This window comes from Ascaphus truei, assembly GCF_040206685.1.
Source record: "Ascaphus truei isolate aAscTru1 chromosome 3 unlocalized genomic scaffold, aAscTru1.hap1 SUPER_3_unloc_1, whole genome shotgun sequence".
Taxonomy (NCBI): domain Eukaryota; kingdom Metazoa; phylum Chordata; class Amphibia; order Anura; family Ascaphidae; genus Ascaphus; species Ascaphus truei.
In genome coordinates, this window is record NW_027453821.1 from 1,157,508 (window position 1) to 1,178,315 (window position 20,808).

A 20,808-nucleotide genomic window follows, 5' to 3' on the forward strand; every position below is an offset into this window, starting at 1 on the left:
ACCTGTCACTGTCTGCCTGTGTCTTCAGATTGCGGCCGTGCTTACTAAGTGCTGCTATTAAATCAGACACCCCATTCATGTGTATCCTCTGTGATCTTTATTGTGACTTACGGAATAGCACTCCTTAGTAAACATAGCTCTATATTCTCTGCACTTTTTCTAGATCCTCGGGATATAAAGTCTGATCCGTCTCCCCCTTTGGTGAGTACAACATACTCCTCCCTTCTTCCTCTAGTCCCTGCTCCACCCAGCCCCCCTACTTTTCCTTCCCCAGTCCCCTCTCTTCATCCTCTAGTTCTTTCTCTTCATCCCCCAGTCCCCACTCTCCCCTCCAAGTTCCTGTTCCTCCCCCACCCGGTGACCCCCTACCCCACCTTTGGTCTCGTCTCTCTCTCTCAGGCACCGCCCAGCTCGTCCTGTGCCGGGCTTAAAATCCAGAATCAGATCCTGAAAGTCAGAGAGTCAGAACCGGAGCAGGTACTTGGTCGGGCGGGGAGGGGGCTTCTGGATACCTAATACTGACAATATAGTGAGATTTGGGGTGGTCCCTGTCAGCTCTAGAGGTGTTTCATGTATGGAGTCCCTGGCTGGTTGGGGGGGGTCCATATGTTAGGGGGGTCCTTGGCTGGTTGGGCGTTCCACAGATTTGGGGGTAATCGTACAGTCTGTAATTTGTAAAGGAGGTCTCTATATACACTGTGTATATAGAGATCCCCTGTGTATATAGGGATCCTGTGTGTATAGAGATCCCGTGTGAACAGATCACAGAGTCTGCATATATACAGTGGGGAGGAAAAGTTTGTGAACCCCTTAGGATTTTCCCATTTTTCAAACATAAAATGTTATTAGATCTTAATCTAAGTCCTAATAATAGATAAAGATAACCTGATCATACAAATTACACAAAAACATGGTACTTTTTCAACATTTATCCACAAATAATTCAACATTCAATATCCATGTGTGAAAAAGTAAGTGACCCTTTAGATTCAGTACCTGGTGGCGCCCCCTTGAGCAAAAATAACTTCAACGGCGCGTTTCCTGTAACTGCTGGTCAGACTCTCACATCGGTTTTGAGAAGTTTTGGGCCATTCCTCCTTACAGAACCGTTCAACACAGTGACATTTGAGGGCTGCCTTGCATGGACAGCTCGCGTCTGGTCCTGTCACAACATTTCAATGGGGTTTAGGTCCAGACTTTGACTGGGCCATTCTTAAACTTGGAATTTTTTCTTCTGTAGCCATTCTTTTGTAGATCTGCTTGTATGTTTAGGATTATTGTCTTGCTGCATGACCCACTTTTGCTTCAGCTCACGGACAGATGGCCACACATTCTCATCTAGAATCTTCTGATACATTGCAGAATTCATGGTTGTGTCAATGATGGCAAGCTGTCCAGGTCCTGAGGCAGCAAAGCAGCCCCAAACCATCACATTCCAACCACCATGCTTGATGGTTGGGATGAGGTTCTTCTGTTCGAACGTAGTGTTTGGTTTTCGCCAAACGTAATGCTTCTCATTGGAGGCCAAAAGGTTCTACCTTTGACTTGTCTGTCCAGAATACATTGTTCCAGAAGTCTTATGGATCCTTCATGTGCTATTTGGCGAACTTCAGATAGCAGCAATATTCTTTTTAGAAAGCAGTGGTTTCCTCCTGGCTATCCTTCCATGAACACCTTTCTTGTTCAATCTTTTTCTTGTATTTGAGTAATGAATACTCACATTAGCCAAGGTGAGATTGGCCTGCAGATCCTTGGATGTTACTCTGGGGTTCTTTGTGACTTTCTGGATGATTTAGGAAAAACAGTGACAATAGCGCTCTAACAAACCCAAAATTATAATAATAACCACTATTGTGAAAGTGACGATGTGATTAATGAAACAATATCAATGATAGTGCACGTGCCTAATTAAAGTGCATATAAAGTGAAAAAAAGACTCAAAATAAACTACAACCCTTAAAAAAGACTGTTCACTTGTCTTTTCTTGGATGATCTTTCAAAAAGTCAGGGGAGCTCGTCTCGTAGCCATAGAATAGAAAAACATATCATAGTACAATAATGTTTTAACAGTGAAAAAAGTGAAAAAATCTGATCCAAAATGACTACTCACATTCAAGTAATCAAATCCGACATTCATCCAACTCAAGGGGTGGATACGCCCTGTGTGATAACAGCAGCCACCAGTCACCACCTCCAAGGAAGGAAAAGGAGAGACCATATAGTGTAGAGGTAAAACAATTCTAATATCAAATACACGATTGAAGGCTTACACTTAATACAGTCGAAGTAGGCACTCATAGGTAGCGGATGACGGATATCCCTGGGGTCGCGATTCCTTGGGTTATTCGTTCACCTCCGTCTCTCAGGAAACACTTGGATCCACACCGGGGCTCCCGTTTACGACGAGAAGTACCAGAAGTGACGAAACGGGAGCCCCGGTGTGGATCCAAGTGTTTCCTGAGAGAGCGGAGGTGAACGAATAACCCAAGGAATCGCGAAGCCAGGGATATCCGTCATCCGCTACCTATGAGTGCCTACTTCGACTGTGTTAAGTGTAAGCCTTCAATCGTGTATTTGATATTAGAATTGTTTTACCTCTACACTATATGGTCTCTCCTTTTTCTTCCTTGGAGGTGGTGACTGGTGGCTGCTTTCTGGATGATTTGCCAGTTTGTTCTTGGAGAGGTTGTTGTAGGATGACCGCTCCTGGGTAGAAAGACTGTGGTCTTGAACTTTCTCCATTTGTAGACTAACAGTGGATTGGTGAAGCCTCAAATCCTTAGAAGTGGTTTTGTAAAACTTTCTAGACTGATGAGCATCAATAACTGCTTTTCTGAGGTCCTCAGAGATTTCTTTTGATCGTGGCAAGATGTGTTTACACATAAGATACAAAAAAGGGTTATTGCTCCCACAGATTACACGAGAAATGTGAGAAAGAAGTGTATTAATATAATAAATGAGAAAATTAATCATTTGTGATACAATAGTGAGAAAATAAGTTTCAAAATAGAATAACAAAAATGACTTCCTGCTCAAACCCTCTGGAAGGGACTTTCTCCGCTAGTCCCTAGTATGAAATGGGTCTTCAAAGTCCACGAAGGAGCGAAGGAAATCACCATAAGGAAAAAATAAAATATCACAGTGCAGATATGTCTTCTAGAAAGGGATGAATATCAGAGGGGCCTATAGAGTATAGAGTGCCTATAGAGCGCCTACTCACCGTGAGAAAAACAAATTGGGCAAATCCAAAACTGTGGCTCTTTTCTTTTTTTGGGGATCTGAAGATCTCATAGAGGAAAAAACTCAGAGGAAGAGGAAATTGAACAACATAGCGCAGATCAATACGAAAGGTTCTTTATCTATAAAATGGTAAGAATGGTTCTCGTATTGGTACATTCTTTAAAAGCCGTTAAAACATAAAGAGCTATACATTTAGTGCCGAAAACAGGCCATGGTCTCACCGCCTTCACAACAGGCTGGTGTCCTACAGCATGCCCGCTCTCTCCAGCCTCTCGTGTCTCGCCGGCATATCCCGTGGTTGCCGGGACATCACTTCGGTTTAGCCATAACATCACTTCCGGTTTCACTTCTCCCTGCCAGGGATAGTCGCACGTCTAGGTTAGCTGAAGGTCCACTCAACACCTTTCTCTGGTCTCAGCTTTATCAGGAGTTTGTACCTCCCCCTCACAGTGTGCAGCTGTAACGCTTGCGCTCACCACGAACAAGGCGGGACCCCGGTACTGAGGTGGGACAGTGTAGAACACGCCACCCACCGCAGCGGAGGCGCGCCTGGGGGGGGATAGTCAAGGTTTGCCGGGTCAGGGTTGGAGAGAGTAGAATGGTCTTGATACTTGCCGAGGTCAGAGGTTGGAGCCTGGAGAGTAGTCAGTAGCAGGGTGCCATGGTCAAGGGGTTGGAGCCAGTAGGATAGTCGTTGTTCGTGTGCCGGGATGGAGAGATACGGAAGGTCAGAGGCAAGCCGGGGTCGATATCCATAGAAGGGTCCGAAGTCTAGCCGGGTCGGTACACAGGAGATCGAACACAGAGACAGGCAAAGCAAGGCAATACAGCAGGAACAGGGACGTGGGAACAGCAAGGCTACAATGAACTGTGCTCAGCCAAAGAAGGAGTGAGAGAGCTGAGCATATATGTGTGAGAGTCCAATGAGACGGGGGTGGAGCGGAGGAGCGCCCCCTGCAGAGGCAGGGATAGGCTGTGAGGTACAGGAGACAGGTGAGCGATATGAACAGGGTTAACACGCAGCTGGGGAGCGGTGCACGCGCGTCATGCGGGACAGCCATGCGTCGCAAGCGGGGGGCGGAGTCAAGCTCCATAGGAACCTTAAAAACCCCTCCGTGGGTGCGCGCGCTCTGTAAGGTGCCTGGGAGGCTGTGAAGCAGCAGGTAAGGAGGGAGCACGCTGAGGGGGACGCGCTCCCCGATTCCTTACAGTAAGGTGCCTGGGAGGCTGTGAAGCAGCAGGTAAGGAGGGAGCACGCTGAGGGGGACGCGCTCCCCGATTCCTTACAGTAAGGTGTGCGGGGGCTGTGAAGCAGCAGGTAAGGAGGGAGCACGCTGCGTGGGACGCGCTCCCTGATTCCTTACAGTAAGGTGCGCGGGGGCTGTGAAGCAGCAGTTAAGGAGGGAGCACGTGGGGGACGCGCTCCCCGATTCCTTACAGTAAGGTGCGTGGGGGCTGTGAAGCAGCAGGTAAGGAGGGAGCACGCCAAGGGGGACGTGCTCCATGATTCCTTACAGTACCTCCCCCCCCCCTTGAAGAGTGGCCTCAGGACGACTCCAATATGGTTTGAGGGGGGTTTTGGCATGAAACTGGGGGCATGTACTTGATGATAGGGTATCCAAGACCTCTCTTCTGTTCCAAACCCCTTCCAATGGACCAAGTATTGGAAAGCCCCTCTAGATCGTCTTGAGTCAATGATGGATTGTATCTCGTTCTCCTCCTGTCCTTGTACAATTACAGGCGGTGGTTTGGATGAGGAATCTGGAAATTGAGAACTCTGAAAAACAGGCTTCAAGAGAGACACATGAAAAACTGAAGGTATCCTCATGGAAGGAAGAAGTTTAAGATGGTACGCTACCGGATTGACTCGCTCCAGGAATCTTGGAGCCAATTTGAGAGTCGGTGTCTTGATATTTTTTGAAGAAAACCACATTCTGTCTCCTAGTTTGAAGTTGGGTGCTTTGCGGCGATGACGATCAGCATGTGATTTCTGTCTGTGAGTTGCCTCCTCGAGAGTCTTTTGAATACTCCTCCATGACTCCTGTAAAGAATTAATTCTGTTGTCCGCTGCTGGAACCCCTGAAGAAGTAGTGATGGGGAGCCATGCCGGGTGAAAACCGTAATTGACAAAGAACGGGGATTTCCGTGTAGAGTCGTTTCTAAGGGAGTTGTGGGCGAATTCTGCCCATAGAAGAAGATCCACCCAGTCGTCTTGGGCGTCAGAGATGAAACATCTTAAGTATTGCTTCAAGGTTTGGTTAGTCCTTTCGGTCTGTCCATTGGTCTGGGGATGATACCCTGAGGAAAAATGATGAGAAATACCCATCCTTTGGGCGAATGCACACCAGAATTTTTAGATAAATTGAGATCCACGATCGGACACTATGGACAAAGCTACCCCATAAATGCGAAAAATTTCCTTAATGAAGATGTCCGCCAAGGTAGCAGAGTTGGGTAAGCCTTTCAGAGGAATAAAGTGAGATTGCTTTGAGAATCTATCGACTATAACCAGAATGGTGTTCATTCCTCTGGAAATAGGAAATTCAACAATAAAGTCCATAGACAGATGAGTCCAAAGACGATCCGATATGGGCAGTGGCTGTAGAGGGCCAGGTGGTTTGCTGCGTGCAGTTTTATTTCGGGCGCAAGTGGAGCAGGATTTGATAAATTCTTCAATTTCTTTTAACATGTTGGGCCACCAAAATGTTCGTCTGATGAGATCCGTTGTTCTTCTGGTACCAGGATGACCGGCAGACTTAGACAAATGACCCCATTCTAGAATTTTCTTACGAAATTGTGATGCAGCATATAAACAGCCCCCCGGCACCTCCAGACCTTCAGGAATGCGAGTTTGAGTAGCCAAAATGCCATCCGGGACATCACAAGAATTAGCGGAAATAACATATTTGGAAGGAAGGACAGTGTCCGACATGTCTTCAGATTTGTCTTCGACCACGAATTGGCCGGACAAAGCGCCAGCTTTCAGGTTGTTTGACTCAGGAATATAAGAGATAAGAAAATTGAATCTGAAGAAAAAAAGTGACCAACGGGTCTGACGGGCAGCAAGGCTTCGAGCACCGAGGCGTCGAGCACCAAGGCGGCGGGCACCAAGGCTTCGAGCACCAAGGCATCGAGCACCAAGGCTTCGAGCACCAAGGAAGTGAGCACCAAGGCTTCGAGCACCAAGGCAGCGGGCACCAAGGCAGCGGGCACCAAGGCTTCGAGCACCAAGGCATCGAGCACCAAGGCTTCGAGCACCAAGGAAGTGAGCACCAAGGCATCGAGCACCAAGGAAGTGAGCGCCAAGGCTTCGAGCACCAAGGCAGCGGGCACCAAGGCAGCGGGCACCAAGGCTTCGAGCACCAAGGCATCGAGCACCAAGGCTTCGAGCACCAAGGAAGTGAGCACCAAGGCATCGAGCACCAAGGCTTCGAGCACCAAGGAAGTGAGCACCAAGGCTTCGAGCACCAAGGCAGCGGGCACCAAGGCAGCGGGCACCAAGGCTTCGAGCACCAAGGCATCGAGCACCAAGGCTTCGAGCACCAAGGAAGTGAGCAGCAAGGCTTCGAGCACCGAGGCGTCGAGCACCAAGGCGGCGGGCACCAAGGCAGCGGGCACCGAGGCGGCGGGCACCGAGGCGGCGGGCACCAAGGCTGCGGGCACCAAGGGGGCGGGCACCAAGGCGTCGAGCACCAAGGCGTCGAGCACCGAGGCGGCGGGCACCGAGGCGGCGGGCACCGAGGTGGCGGGCACCGAGGCGGCGAGCACCGAGGCGGCGGGCACCGAGGCGGCGAGCACCGAGGCGGCGGGCACCGAGGCGGCGGGCACCGAGGCGGCGAGCACCAAGGCGTCGAGCACCAAGGCGGCGGGCACCAAGGCGGCGGGCACCAAGGCGGCGGGCACCAAGGCGGCGGGCACCAAGGCGGCGAGCACCAAGGCGTCGAGCACCAAGGCGGCGAGCACCGAGACGGCGGGCACCGAGGCGGCGGGCACCGAGGCGGCGGGCACCGAGGCGGCGGGCACCGAGGCGGCGAGCACCGAGGCGGCGAGCACCAAGGCGTCGAGCACCAAGGCGGCGGGCACCAAGGGGGCGGGCACCAAGGCGGCGAGCACCAAGGCGGCAGGCACCAAGATGGCGGGCACCGAGGCGTCGAGCACCGAGGCGGCGAGCACCGAGGCGGCGGGCACCGAGGCGGCGGGCACCGAGGTGGCGGGCACCGAGGCGGCGAGCACCAAGGCGTCGAGCACCAAGGCGGCGGGCACCAAGGGGGCGGGCACCAAGGGGGCGAGCACCAAGGCGGTGAGCACCAAGGCGGCGGGCACCAAGGCGGCGAGCACCAAGGCGGCGAGCACCAAGGCGGCGGGCACCAAGGCGGCGAGCACCAAGGCGTCGAGCACCAAGGCGTCGAGCACCAAGGCGGCGGGCACCAAGGCGGCGAGCACCAAGGCATCGAGCACCAAGGCGGCGGGCACTAAGGCGGCGGGCACCAAGGCGGTGAGCACCAAGGGGGCGGGCACTAAGGCGGCGGGCACCAAGGCGGCGAGCACCAAGGCGGCGGGCACCGAGGCGGCGGGCACCGAGGCGGCGAGCACAGAGGCGTCGAGCACCAAGGCGGCGGGCACCAAGGGGGCGGGCACCAAGGGGGCGGGCACCGAGGCGGCGAGCACCGAGGCGGCGGGCACCGAGGCGGCGGGCACCAAGGCGGCGAGCACCAAGGCGGCGGGCACCGAGGCGGCGGGCACCGAGGCGGCGGGCACCGAGGCGGCAGGCACCGAGGCGGCGGGCACCAAGGCGGCGAGCACCAAGGCGGCGGGCACCAAGGCGGCGGGCACCAAGGAGGCGGGCACCGAGGCGGCGGGCACCAAGGCGGCGGGCACCAAGGCGGCGAGCACCGAGGCGGCGGGCACTGTCTGTATAGAGCAAATTTTTATGATCTGGGAGAATTGTGATGGGGTTTTCGGTACCTTCCAAAAGGTGTCTCCATTCAGGGGTGTATATTGATGTGTATATTGATCTGTAGCGGGGTGTATATTGATGTGTATATTGATCTGTAGCGGGTGTATATTGATGTGTATATTGATCTGTAGCGGGGTGTATATTGATGTGTATATTGATCTGTAGCGGGGTGTATATTGATGTGTATATTGATCTGTAGCGGGGTGTATATTGATGTGTATATTGATCTGTAGCGGGGTGTATATTGATGTGTATATTGATCTGTAGCGGGGTGTATATTGATGTGTATATTGATCTGTAGCGGGGTGTATATTGAGCTGTAGCGGGGTGTATATTGATGTGTATATTGATCTGTAGCGGGGTGTATATTGATGTGTATATTGATCTGTAGCGGGGTGTATATTGATGTGTATATTGACCTGTAGCGGGGTGTATATTGATGTGTATATTGATCTGTAGCGGGGTGTATATTGATGTGTATATTGATCTGTAGCGGGGTGTATATTGAGCTGTAGCGGGGTGTATATTGATGTGTATATTAATCTGTTGCGGGGTATATATTCATCTATAGTGGGGTCTATATTGATCTGTTGCGGGCTATATATTGATGTGTATATTGATCTGTAGCGGGGTGTATATTGATCTGTATATTGATCTGTAGCGGGGTGTATATTGATCTGTAGCGGGGTGTATATTGATGTGTATATTGATCTGTAGCGGGGTATATATTGATGTGTATATTGATCTGTAGTGGGGTATATATTGATCTGTTGCGGGCTATATATTGATCTGTTGTGGGTTATATATTGATCTGTAGCGGGGTGTATATTGAGCTGTAGCGGGCTATATATTGATGTGTATATTGATCTGTAGCGGGGTATATATTGATGTGCATATTGATCTGTAGCGGGATGTATATTGATCTGTAGCGGGGTATATATTGATGTGTATATTGATCTGTAGTGGGGTATATATTGATCTATAGTGGGGTCTATATTGATCTGTTGCGGGCTATATATTGATCTGTTGTGGGTTATATATTGATCTGTTGCGGGGTGTGTGACGGTAAGGGGGTAACCATGCTATAAAATAAAGGTTAAGCCTATCTAGTTACCCCTGAGACGTGCGGGACCCTGGCAGCTTCCCAGCACCGTAAGCCAGGGGTCAGGGGTTATAACATGTAGAAGTTAGTGTCCCCAGCTTTACCACTTTCCATGTTCCCTGTGCCCTAGGCTCATGAAACTTTCTGTGTGCACCTTTTAGGTGGGATATTTAGGTAGAAATGCAATTATTTTGTTTGCAGGAGTTCGGGGGCCAAAGTTACCGGTAGACCCCTAATTGTCCACGACGTGCAGGCACCATTTGCCGGTACACGGGGCTACCCAGTGTCCCCAGACTCCTGGTTTTTCGGGCCCAGATATCCCAGATCTGTTTCCCTTATAAGTTTCCCCAAGGTCCAAACTTTATTTTAATATATTTTATAATGTTTTGTGCTTTTAATATAAATGTCTATTCAGTCAGCCCGGGCATCCACATAGGTGCCAGGGAGTCTGGATAGACATCGTAGTTCAAAGAGGAGATGGGATGTTGAGAGGTGTCGGGGTGCTAAGTGGCCGGGGAAGGGCGGAGTACTGGGTCTGGAGAACATGGACCCCCTGCGGGGAGGACCCTCTGGTCTGCCAGACTCAGTAGGTGGCGATGGGTTGAATCCGGGAAGCGGCAGAATGTCGGCGTGTTTCCCATTGGTCAATTTGTATGTCCCACCCACAGGGCATCCCGAGCCGGCTTGGCACGCCCCCTCCTCTGATATCAGCCAAAGGATGAGCCCCTATTCCTATTGGCTGGCGGGGAGGATTTCCCACGCTCTGATTGGTCACTACTCCTAATTCCATGCTGAACATAGAACAACGGAAGGTAGTTAGGGAGAAGCCCCTGTCAGAGGACTAGATGATCTAGTGGCTTGTGTAGATGAAAAGCGGACAGACTTTTCAAAGTTGCTCTGTTACGAATAGTCGAGCAACCGGCTTCATTTGAAGCTAGGAAAGTCTGCCCTGCAGAGACTAAGTCAGACGCGAGATCCAAGTTCTCGTTTTTGAACGTAGCGGCCGCGGCTAGGAACTGAAGCCGAAAAGAGGACCAGGAAGCCCGGGTGTATATCCCGGTTAGGGTAAGCTTTCCGAAGCAGGTGCCCTGCCCCCTTGTAAGTGTGCCTTTGTCTGTATTTTGTGTATTCTTTGTGTTGTACGCGGGTTTACCTGAATAAACTGCATTTTGTTTTTACTACCTTGTTTTGCCAAGTGAATAATCCCGGTATAAATATAAATAAGTGTCAAAGTCCTCATCTCCCGTGATAAGCTTTTTCTAGTGGCAGCGGTGGGATCATTAGGCTTTGGGCTATAAGTTCCTGTGGGGATTACTAGCACAAAGACGAGCTCATAGATTGCGAGCTCTCAAAACAAGTAGTAAGTGTACGCACGATTACCCAGAGCAGGAAAGCACACTGTTCACTTGTCCCTGAAGTCTAGTGCCCAAAGGCGAAGATGTCTCAGTGTTCAGGACGGTATAGGTCCTGGGATCGCCAGAGAGTCGTGACCCGGTGTGAGGGTTACGGACTACCGACAGACGGTCGGGCTAACGCTCAGCTCGAGGAGGATCTGGAGCCCCATGAAGCTGACATGGCTTCTCCCCTGGAACTGGGGTCAACCATGGCAGCTCAAGCCCAGGACATAACCCTGGACATCGAGGAGATTGCAGAGGAAACAGAGGACGAGAGTGAGGGTGAGGACGAGGATTAGCCTGTGGCCCCACTTGTAGTAGCCCCGTTGGCTACTGGTGTCCCCGCTGCGGATATCACGGCTATTGTTACAGCCATGGCAGTCGGGTCACTTTTGAGCAGAAGTTGCAGCTGATCGCGGCTGCCCAGAGTGTTCAGGTGCCCTGACCCCATCGGGACCTCAACCAGCCCCGACCCCCAAGGGTGTCTCACCACAGCTTTGCCAAGTTTGTGGATGGCACAGACGATATCGACAGCTTTTTGAAAGTCTTCGAGGACCAGTGTGGACGGTTCCGTCTCCCACCCCGAGACTGGGTGCTACGTTTGTCCCTCCTGTTAACCGGCAGAGTCCTGAAGGCTTTCCAGGGAATCCCGATGGTGGACAGCCACAACTACAAACAGGTCAAGGCAGTCTTGCTTGAGCGGTTTGCCGTCAATCCTGAGGCTTACCGAGGGCTGTTCCGATCCGGGGAGAAAACTGCCCGGGATACTCACCTGGAGTTCGCATCCTGGCTAGCCCAGCACAGCACCCAGTGGATCGAAGGGTGCAATGCAGACTGTTGGACATTTATATTCTTGGAGAAATTCTTGCAGAAGTGTCTGCCTGAAGTGAGGGAGTGGGTGATTGACCACAAGCCCAAGACCTTCATCGTTGCTGCCAGGATGGCGGATGAGTTTCTGACAACTTGCCAATTTGCCAATCAGGCACCCGCTCCTACCGGGGTCGCCCCGACCCGGGTGCCCAAGGCGGCTAAGGCTGCTCACCCCACACCAACCTGGAGACCCAAACCTCCTGCCGGGGGAAGTGCAGCCAAGTCCACAGAATTTGTGCATGAGCGGCGATGCTACCACTGTCACCGAACCAGGCATCTGAAGCCAGATTGTCCCGATCTGCACCGTTCCAGCAACTCCAATCTAGGGCAACGTACCCAAGCTGAAAAAGCAGTCGCCTAAGTGGGACTGGCACCAACCGAGGAGCAGCAAGCAGCTGTCCACCAGGTACAGCTGAGAACCCAGGCAGCGGTCCCTACACCACCTACAGCCAGCACAGCGGAGGAGACAGTTGGGCATCAATGTAGAAAGTGGAAAGATGGAGCACTCAAAAATTGGAAGAGGGCTGGAGGCAGGTTTAAAAATAAAACTATTTATTAGGCATATTAGCCAAAAAACATACCAGACAGGTGTGCTCCAACGCGTTTCTCTCCGCAAAGGAGCTTTGTCACATGTTTGCAGTGCTTCATCTTTCCCCTTCTACATCGATTTACTTCTTCCAGACAGAGGCGCTTAGACAACTTACTGTGAATAAAGCGGCTGTTTGTGTCACGTGCAGCGGGTCTCTGTGTTCTGCTGCCAGTGTGGTCACGGCAGCTACTTTACAACAAGGAAAAGGGGGGAAAGTGTTCGGTCACACAACGGATGTCTCTCCGCTAGACACGGAGAGAACTCCAGGGTTTACTGGCCCAGCATTGCACCTCCCCCCACAGTTGTCGACACTTCAGTTCATACTGATCTAGCAGGCTGCCACATCACCCCACATCTGCTTGGCTGACATATGCTCTACTTTACAAACTGCCTGATTGCTCAAGGTTCCTTGATCTCTTCATCATTACGTGTTGTTTATTTATTGTTACATACATTGATTGGCTTCATGAAGTGACTATGTTCACAAACGTTTTTGTAGCACCGCTGGGGACAGGTGTCCCGTTTTTTCCTCATAAGGGCATTAAGTTGCAGCAGTCGGGCTGCAGGTGAATGATGTCCGGCAAAGGCATTTGCGCCCAGTGACCATCGGAGATCACAAGGCAGCCGGCCTGATCGTCTCTGGTGCCACCGTTACTCTGGTGCGACCTGATATGCCTCTGAGGGTGGGTCGGATCAGTATCTCTGGAACTGTGGGCACTTGTACAGAGAGCATGCCCCTGATGCTCCCGACAGAGTATGGACAGGGAGGAGACAGCCAGTGGTACCCAGGGAGTATAGGCAACAGTTATTGCAGGTAGCCCACTCCATCTCACCAGCGGTGCATCAGGGGGTCACCCGCACTAGAGCCCGGCTATTCCAGCGTTTCTACTGGCCGGGGGCATCGCGGGCAGTGGCAGATTTTTGCAGGTCCTGTGATGCGTGCCAGCGAGTAGGCAAGTCGGGTGACCGCGTGAAGGTCCCCCTGAACCCACTACCGGTGATCAGTGAACCTTTCCAGAGGGTAGCAGTAGACATTGTGGGACCCCTCCTGGTCCCTAGCTGGACGGGGAAGCGCTACATCTTCATGGTGGTTGATTTTGCAACCAGGTACCCTGAGGCTGTGACACTTTCATCCATTGAAGCTAAAAAGGTAGCAGAAGCTCTTATAGGGATTTTTACCAGAGTAGGGTTCCCTAGTGAGGTCCTAACCGATCAAGGAGTGCAATTCATGTCTGAATTGCTCCAGTGTCACTGGGCTACGTGCAGGGTGACAGCCCTCCGTACTGCCCCTTACCACCCCCAGACAAACGGACTGTGTGAGCGGTTCAATGGGACCCTGAAGCAGAGGCTGCGAGCCTTTGCAGAAGCTGAACAGGGAGACAGGGAGGCTCATTTACAGCATTTGCTGTTTGCATACCGAGAGGTACCGCGAGAGTCCACCGGATTCTCATCTTTTGAGCTTCTATATGGTCGTGGGGACCGCTTGACCTATTCCGTGAGGGATGGGAAGGGGAGACTACTACTACTGATGCTTCTGTGCTACAGTATGTAGTAACTCTCAGAGACCAGTTAGACCGACTCATGGGGTTGGCACAGGCTAACCTCAGGGATGCTCAGACCCTGCAGAAGACTTTGTATCACTAAAATGCCCGTAACAGAAAGTTAATCCATGGGCAGCAAGTGCTTGTTCTGAAGCCCACTCAGCAGAACAAACTCATGGCTGGCATGGCTGGCTTGGCTGGCTTGGCTGGCCCGTATACGGTACTCCGGCGGATGAACGAGTGCAACTATGTTGTACAGTTAGATCCGGAGACAGTGAGACATAGAACCTATCACTAACATGTTGAAGGAGTACTTCACAAGTGCAGCATCAGTGCTGGCTATCTGTAGCCCACCGATGGAGGACCCAGCGAGCCCAGCTCTGCCCGACCTTCTAGGGGAAGCTAGGATAGGGGGCACAGTAGAGCAGGTAGGGATAGGACCCCAGCTCGAGGCACCCCAGCCGGTGCAGGCACGAGCTATGCTAGAACAGTACAAGGACCTGTTCACGGATAAGCCGGGCAGGACCCATATTACTGATCACCCGGTCCACACTGGGGATCAGAGACCTCTGCATAAGAATACACCTCTGCTGACACCAGATATGCAGAGGAGGAGGTAGAAGAGATGCTGGCCCTAGGGGTAATTGTACCATCACAGAGTCCTTGGGCTTCACCGGTAGGCCTTGTACCTAAGAAGGACAGGACCACCTGACGAAGCACGCTGTTGCGAAACGCGTAGAGGTCACGAGAGGCTTCTCTGGCATCTACCCAGTGGCTGGAACGGAGAACCAGGAAGTGAGAGTGGAGGAAATCTGTCGCGTGTGGGTGCTGCCCGGACACTTTGTGCCAACAACGACCACCCGCTACCACTTATGGTTAGTACCAGTTCCCCTCACTGTGGCTATAAACAGGGTTTTTTTAATAGAAACATCCATTATGGGTTTAGTTTGATCAACCTGGGATTGTTTCTGTGTTTTCTGTGTTTTCTGTGTTGTGCTTCATAGAAGCTTATATACGGGTTCAGCATCCCTGTATATGGGAGTGATCATGTACTTTATATAGGTACTATATGTTTATTGATTTGTCTTGTCATTTTCACTGTGATTTATTATTTATTATTGTGATATTGTGGTCTTTTGACCAATTATTAAAATTGTTATATTTTATATTAATCCGTGGTGCGCTTGTGTGTGCATGGTTTTCTGATCTGTAACCGGGTGTATATCATGTGTATATTGATGTATTGCCCCTGTGTTTGCCCCGCAGGACTGGGCTGTGCAGAACCTGTTGGGTCCGACCCTTGTGTACCCCACACATCATGTGGTTGTGCTTCAGAGAGATCCCAACAACTCACTGAGCGGGTCCTCCGCTATCAGCTTCCTGGGGGCCCTACAGATACCGGTGAGTGAGGGGGGGTAGGAGGGCACGGGATGGGTGGGGGGGGTGTAGGGCAGGTTGTGCATTTGTGTATTCTCCCTAGATAGTATTGTGTTGTGTTGTCATGGTGTTGTGCATTTGTGTATTCTTCCTAGATAGTTTTGTGTTGTCATGGTGTTGTGCATGTGTGTATTCTCCCCAGATAGTATTGGGGTGTGTTGTCATGGTGTTGTGCATGTGTGTATTCTCCCCAGATAGTATTGGGGTGTGTTGTCATGGTGTTGTGCATGTGTGTATTCTCCCCAGATAGTATTGGGGTGTGTTGTCATGGTGTTGTGCATGTGTGTATTCTCCCCAGATAGTATTGGGGTGTGTTGTCATGGTGTTGTGCATGTGTGTATTCTCCCCAGATAGTATTGGGGTGTGTTGTCATGGTGTTGTGCATGTGTGTATTCTCCCCAGATAGTATTGGGGTGTGTTGTCATGGTGTTGTGCATGTGTGTATTCTCCCCAGATAGTATTGGGGTGTGTTGTCATGGTGTTGTGCATTTGAGTATTCTCCCCAGATAGTATTGGGGTGTGTTGTCATGGTGTTGTGCATGTGTGTATTCTCCCCAGATAGTATTGGGGTGTGTTGTCATGGTGTTGTGCATGTGTGTATTCTCCCCAGATAGTATTGGGGTGTGTTGTCATGGTGTTGTGCATGTGTGTATTCTCCCCAGATAGTATTGGGGTGTGTTGTCATGGTGTTGTGCATGTGTGTATTCTCCCCAGATAGTATTGGGGTGTGTTGTCATGGTGTTGTGCATGTGTGTATTCTCCTCAGATAGTATTGGGGTGTGTTGTCATGGTGTTGTGCATGTGTGTATTCTCCCCAGATAGTATTGGGGTGTGTTGTCATGGTGTTGTGCATGTGTGTATTCTCCCCAGATAGTATTGGGGTGTGTTGTCATGGTGTTGTGCATGTGTGTATTCTCCCCAGATAGTATTGGGGTGTGTTGTCATGGTGTTGTGCATGTGTGTATTCTCCCCAGATAGTATTGGGGTGTGTTGTCATGGTGTTGTGCATGTGTGTATTCTCCCCAGATAGTATTGGGGTGTGTTGTCATGGTGTTGTGCATGTGTGTATTCTCCCCAGATAGTATTGGGGTGTGTTGTCATGGTGTTGTGCATGTGTGTATTCTCCCCAGATAGTATTGGGGTGTGTTGTCATGGTGTTGTGCATGTGTGTATTCTCCCCAGATAGTATTGGGGTGTGTTGTCATGGTGTTGTGCATGTGTGTATTCTCCTCAGATAGTATTGGGGTGTGTTGTCATGGTGTTGTGCATGTGTGTATTCTCCTCAGATAGTATTGGGGTGTGTTGTCATGGTGTTGTGCATTTGTGTATTCTCCCCAGATAGTATTGGGGTGTGTTGTCATGGTGTTGTGCATTTGTGTATTCTCCCCAGATAGTATTGGGGTGTGTTGTCATGGTGTTGTGCATTTGTGTATTCTCCCCAGATAGTATTGGGGTGTGTTGTCATGGTGTTGTGCATTTGTGTATTCTCCCCAGATAGTATTGGGGTGTGTTGTCATGGTGTTGTGCATGTGTGTATTCTCCCCAGATAGTATTGGGGTGTGTTGTCATGGTGTTGTGCATGTGTGTATTCTCCCCAGATAGTATTGGGGTGTGTTGTCATGGTGTTGTGCATGTGTGTATTCTCCCCAGATAGTATTGGGGTGTGTTGTCGTGGTGTTGTGCATGTGTGTATTCTCCCCAGATAGTATTGGGGTGTGTTGTCGTGGTGTTGTGCATGTGTGTATTCTCCCCAGATAGTATTGGGGTGTGTTGTCGTGGTGTTGTGCATGTGTGTATTCTCCCCAGATAGTATTGGGGTGTGTTGTCGTGGTGTTGTGCATGTGTGTATTCTCCCCAGATAGTATTGGGGTGTGTTGTCGTGGTGTTGTGCATGTGTGTATTCTCCCCAGATAGTATTGGGGTGTGTTGTCGTGGTGTTGTGCATGTGTGTATTCTCCCCAGATAGTATTGGGGTGTGTTGTCGTGGTGTTGTGCATGTGTGTATTCTCCCCAGATAGTATTGGGGTGTGTTGTCGTGGTGTTGTGCATGTGTGTATTCTCCCCAGATAGTATTGGGGTGTGTTGTCGTGGTGTTGTGCATGTGTGTATTCTCCCCAGATAGTATTGGGGTGTGTTGTCGTGGTGTTGTGCATGTGTGTATTCTCCCCAGATAGTATTGGGGTGTGTTGTCGTGGTGTTGTGCATGTGTGTATTCTCCCCAGATAGTATTGGGGTGTGTTGTCATGGTGTTGTGCATGTGTGTATTCTCCCCAGATAGTATTGGGGTGTGTTGTCGTGGTGTTGTGCATGTGTGTATTCTCCCCAGATAGTATTGGGGTGTGTTGTCGTGGTGTTGTGCATGTGTGTATTCTCCCCAGATAGTATTGGGGTGTGTTGTCGTGGTGTTGTGCATGTGTGTATTCTCCCCAGATAGTATTGGGGTGTGTTGTCGTGGTGTTGTGCATGTGTGTATTCTCCCCAGATAGTATTGGGGTGTGTTGTCGTGGTGTTGTGCATGTGTGTATTCTCCCCAGATAGTATTGGGGTGTGTTGTCGTGGTGTTGTGCATGTGTGTATTCTCCCCAGATAGTATTGGGGTGTGTTGTCGTGGTGTTGTGCATGTGTGTATTCTCCCCAGATAGTATTGGGGTGTGTTGTCGTGGTGTTGTGCATGTGTGTATTCTCCCCAGATAGTATTGGGGTGTGTTGTCGTGGTGTTGTGCATGTGTGTATTCTCCCCAGATAGTATTGGGGTGTGTTGTCGTGGTGTTGTGCATTTGTGTATTCTCCCCAGATAGTATTGGGGTGTGTTGTCGTGGTGTTGTGCATGTGTGTATTCTCCCCAGATAGTATTGGGGTGTGTTGTCGTGGTGTTGTGCATTTGTGTATTCTCCCCAGATAGTATTGGGGTGTGTTGTCGTGGTGTTGTGCATGTGTGTATTCTCCCCAGATAGTATTGGGGTGTGTTGTCGTGGTGTTGTGCATGTGTGTATTCTCCCCAGATAGTATTGGGGTGTGTTGTCGTGGTGTTGTGCATGTGTGTATTCTCCCCAGATAGTATTGGGGTGTGTTGTCGTGGTGTTGTGCATGTGTGTATTCTCCCCAGATAGTATTGGGGTGTGTTGTCATGGTGTTGTGCATGTGTGTATTCTCCCCAGATAGTATTGGGGTGTGTTGTCATGGTGTTGTGCATGTGTGTATTCTCCCCAGATAGTATTGGGGTGTGTTGTCATGGTGTTGTGCATGTGTGTATTCTCCCCAGATAGTATTGGGGTGTGTTGTCATGGTGTTGTGCATGTGTGTATTCTCCCCAGATAGTATTGGGGTGTGTTGTCATGGTGTTGTGCATGTGTGTATTCTCCCCAGATAGTATTGGGGTGTGTTGTCATGGTGTTGTGCATGTGTGTATTCTCCCCAGATAGTATTGGGGTGTGTTGTCATGGTGTTGTGCATGTGTGTATTCTCCCCAGATAGTATTGGGGTGTGTTGTCATGGTGTTGTGCATGTGTGTATTCTCCCCAGATAGTATTGGGGTGTGTTGTCATGGTGTTGTGCATGTGTGTATTCTCCCCAGATAGTATTGGGGTGTGTTGTCATGGTGTTGTGCATGTGTGTATTCTCCCCAGATAGTATTGGGGTGTGTTGTCATGGTGTTGTGCATGTGTGTATTCTCCCCAGATAGTATTGGGGTGTGTTGTCATGGTGTTGTGCATTTGTGTATTCTCCCCAGATAGTATTGGGGGGTGTTGTCATGGTGTTGTGCATGTGTGTATTCTCCCCAGATAGTATTGGGGTGTGTTGTCATGGTGTTGTGCATGTGTGTATTCTCCCCAGATAGTATTGGGGTGTGTTGTCATGGTGTTGTGCATGTGTGTATTCTCCCCAGATAGTATTGGGGTGTGTTGTCATGGTGTTGTGCATGTGTGTATTCTCCCCAGATAGTATTGGGGTGTGTTGTCATGGTGTTGTGCATGTGTGTATTCTCCCCAGATAGTATTGGGGTGTGTTGTCATGGTGTTGTGCATGTGTGTATTCTCCCCAGATAGTATTGGGGTGTGTTGTCATGGTGTTGTGCATGTGTGTATTCTCCCCAGATAGTATTGGAGTGTGTTGTCATGGTGTTGTGCATGTGTGTATTCTCCCCAGATAGTATTGGGGTGTGTTGTCATGGTGTTGTGCATGTGTGTATTCTCCCCAGATAGTATTGGGGTGTGTTGTCATGGTGTTGTGCATGTGTGTATTCTCCCCAGATAGTATTGGGGTGTGTTGTCATGGTGTTGTGCATGTGTGTATTCTCCCCAGATAGTATTGGGGTGTGTTGTCGTGGTGTTGTGCATGTGTGTATTCTCCCCAGATAGTATTGGGGTGTGTTGTCGTGGTGTTGTGCATGTGTGTATTCTCCCCAGATAGTATTGGGGTGTGTTGTCGTGGTGTTGTGCATGTGTGTATTCTCCCCAGATAGTATTGGGGTGTGTTGTCGTGGTGTTGTGCATGTGTGTATTCTCCCCAGATAGTATTGGGGTGTGTTGTCGTGGTGTTGTGCATGTGTGTATTCTCCCCAGATAGTATTGGGGTGTGTTGTCGTGGTGTTGTGCATGTGTGTATTCTCCCCAGATAGTATTGGGGTGTGTTGTCGTGGTGTTGTGCATGTGTGTATTCTCCCCAGATAGTATTGGGGTGTGTTGTCGTGGTGTTGTGCATTTGTGTATTCTCCCCAGATAGTATTGGGGTGTGTTGTCGTGGTGTTGTGCATGTGTGTATTCTCCCCAGATAGTATTGGGGTGTGTTGTCATGGTGTTGTGCATGTGTGTATTCTCCCCAGATAGTATTGGGGTGTGTTGTCATGGTGTTGATGTGTAATTACTGTGTGTTTTTCTCACAGGGAGTTGTAGAATTCTCGCTGTGTTTGTTATTTGCTAAACTCGTCAGTTACACGTTCCTGTTCTGGCTCCCTCTGTATATCACCAGTGTGGGTGAGTGCTTTCTATAGCTGCCCATATATACACATCATATACATCAGCTTCTACCCCATATAACCTATCCCTTTTACTCTGTATATCACATACACACACATATATAAACATAAACACACACACACACACACACACACATATATACATACATGTAGAGGTATCAGTACCGTGTTAGCCGAGCTTCAATACTCAAAAAACAGATAGTGGATACCGTTCTGTGGCTAACGAAATGCTTTTATTTGTGTGAGCTTTCGAGATACACTGATCTCTTCTTCCGGCGATGTTACAATGAATATATACATATATATACACACACCATATAGTACCCCATATAACTGCTCCCTGTAACTCCTCCTATTACCCCATTTAACCTCTCCCTAGAACTCCTCCTATTACCCCATATAACCCCTCCCTATAACTCCTCCTATTACCCCATATACCCCCTCCCTATAACTCCTCCTATTACCCCATATAACCGCTCCCTCTAACTCCTCCTATTCCCCCATATAACCCCTCCCTATAACTCCTCCTATTACCCCATATACCCCCTCCCTATAACTCCTCCTATTACCCCATATAACCTCTTCCTATAACTCCTCCTATTACCCCATATAACGCTCCCTATAACTCCTCCTATTACCCCATATAACCCCTCCCTATAACTCCTCCTATTACCCCATATAACCTCTTCCTATAACTCCTCCT

The 20,808-nt window shown here is 50.0% G+C and overlaps 1 protein-coding gene across 4 annotated transcripts in view; it reads left to right on the plus strand.

The window, feature by feature from the left end:
- Positions 1–20,808, plus strand: part of LOC142473313 (glucose-6-phosphate exchanger SLC37A1-like) — a 181,407-nt gene that overhangs the window by 129,616 nt on the left and 30,983 nt on the right. For 3 of the 4 annotated variants that reach the window (XM_075580511.1, XM_075580510.1, XM_075580512.1), the window contains 4 exons: positions 164–201; positions 400–477; positions 14,960–15,094; positions 20,013–20,103. In XM_075580511.1, the coding sequence (XP_075436626.1) occupies positions 164–201; positions 400–477; positions 14,960–15,094; positions 20,013–20,103 (342 nt within the window). The remainder of the gene's footprint in view (positions 1–163; positions 202–399; positions 478–14,959; positions 15,095–20,012; positions 20,104–20,808) is intronic. The other variant, XM_075580513.1, reaches the window with a different exon arrangement.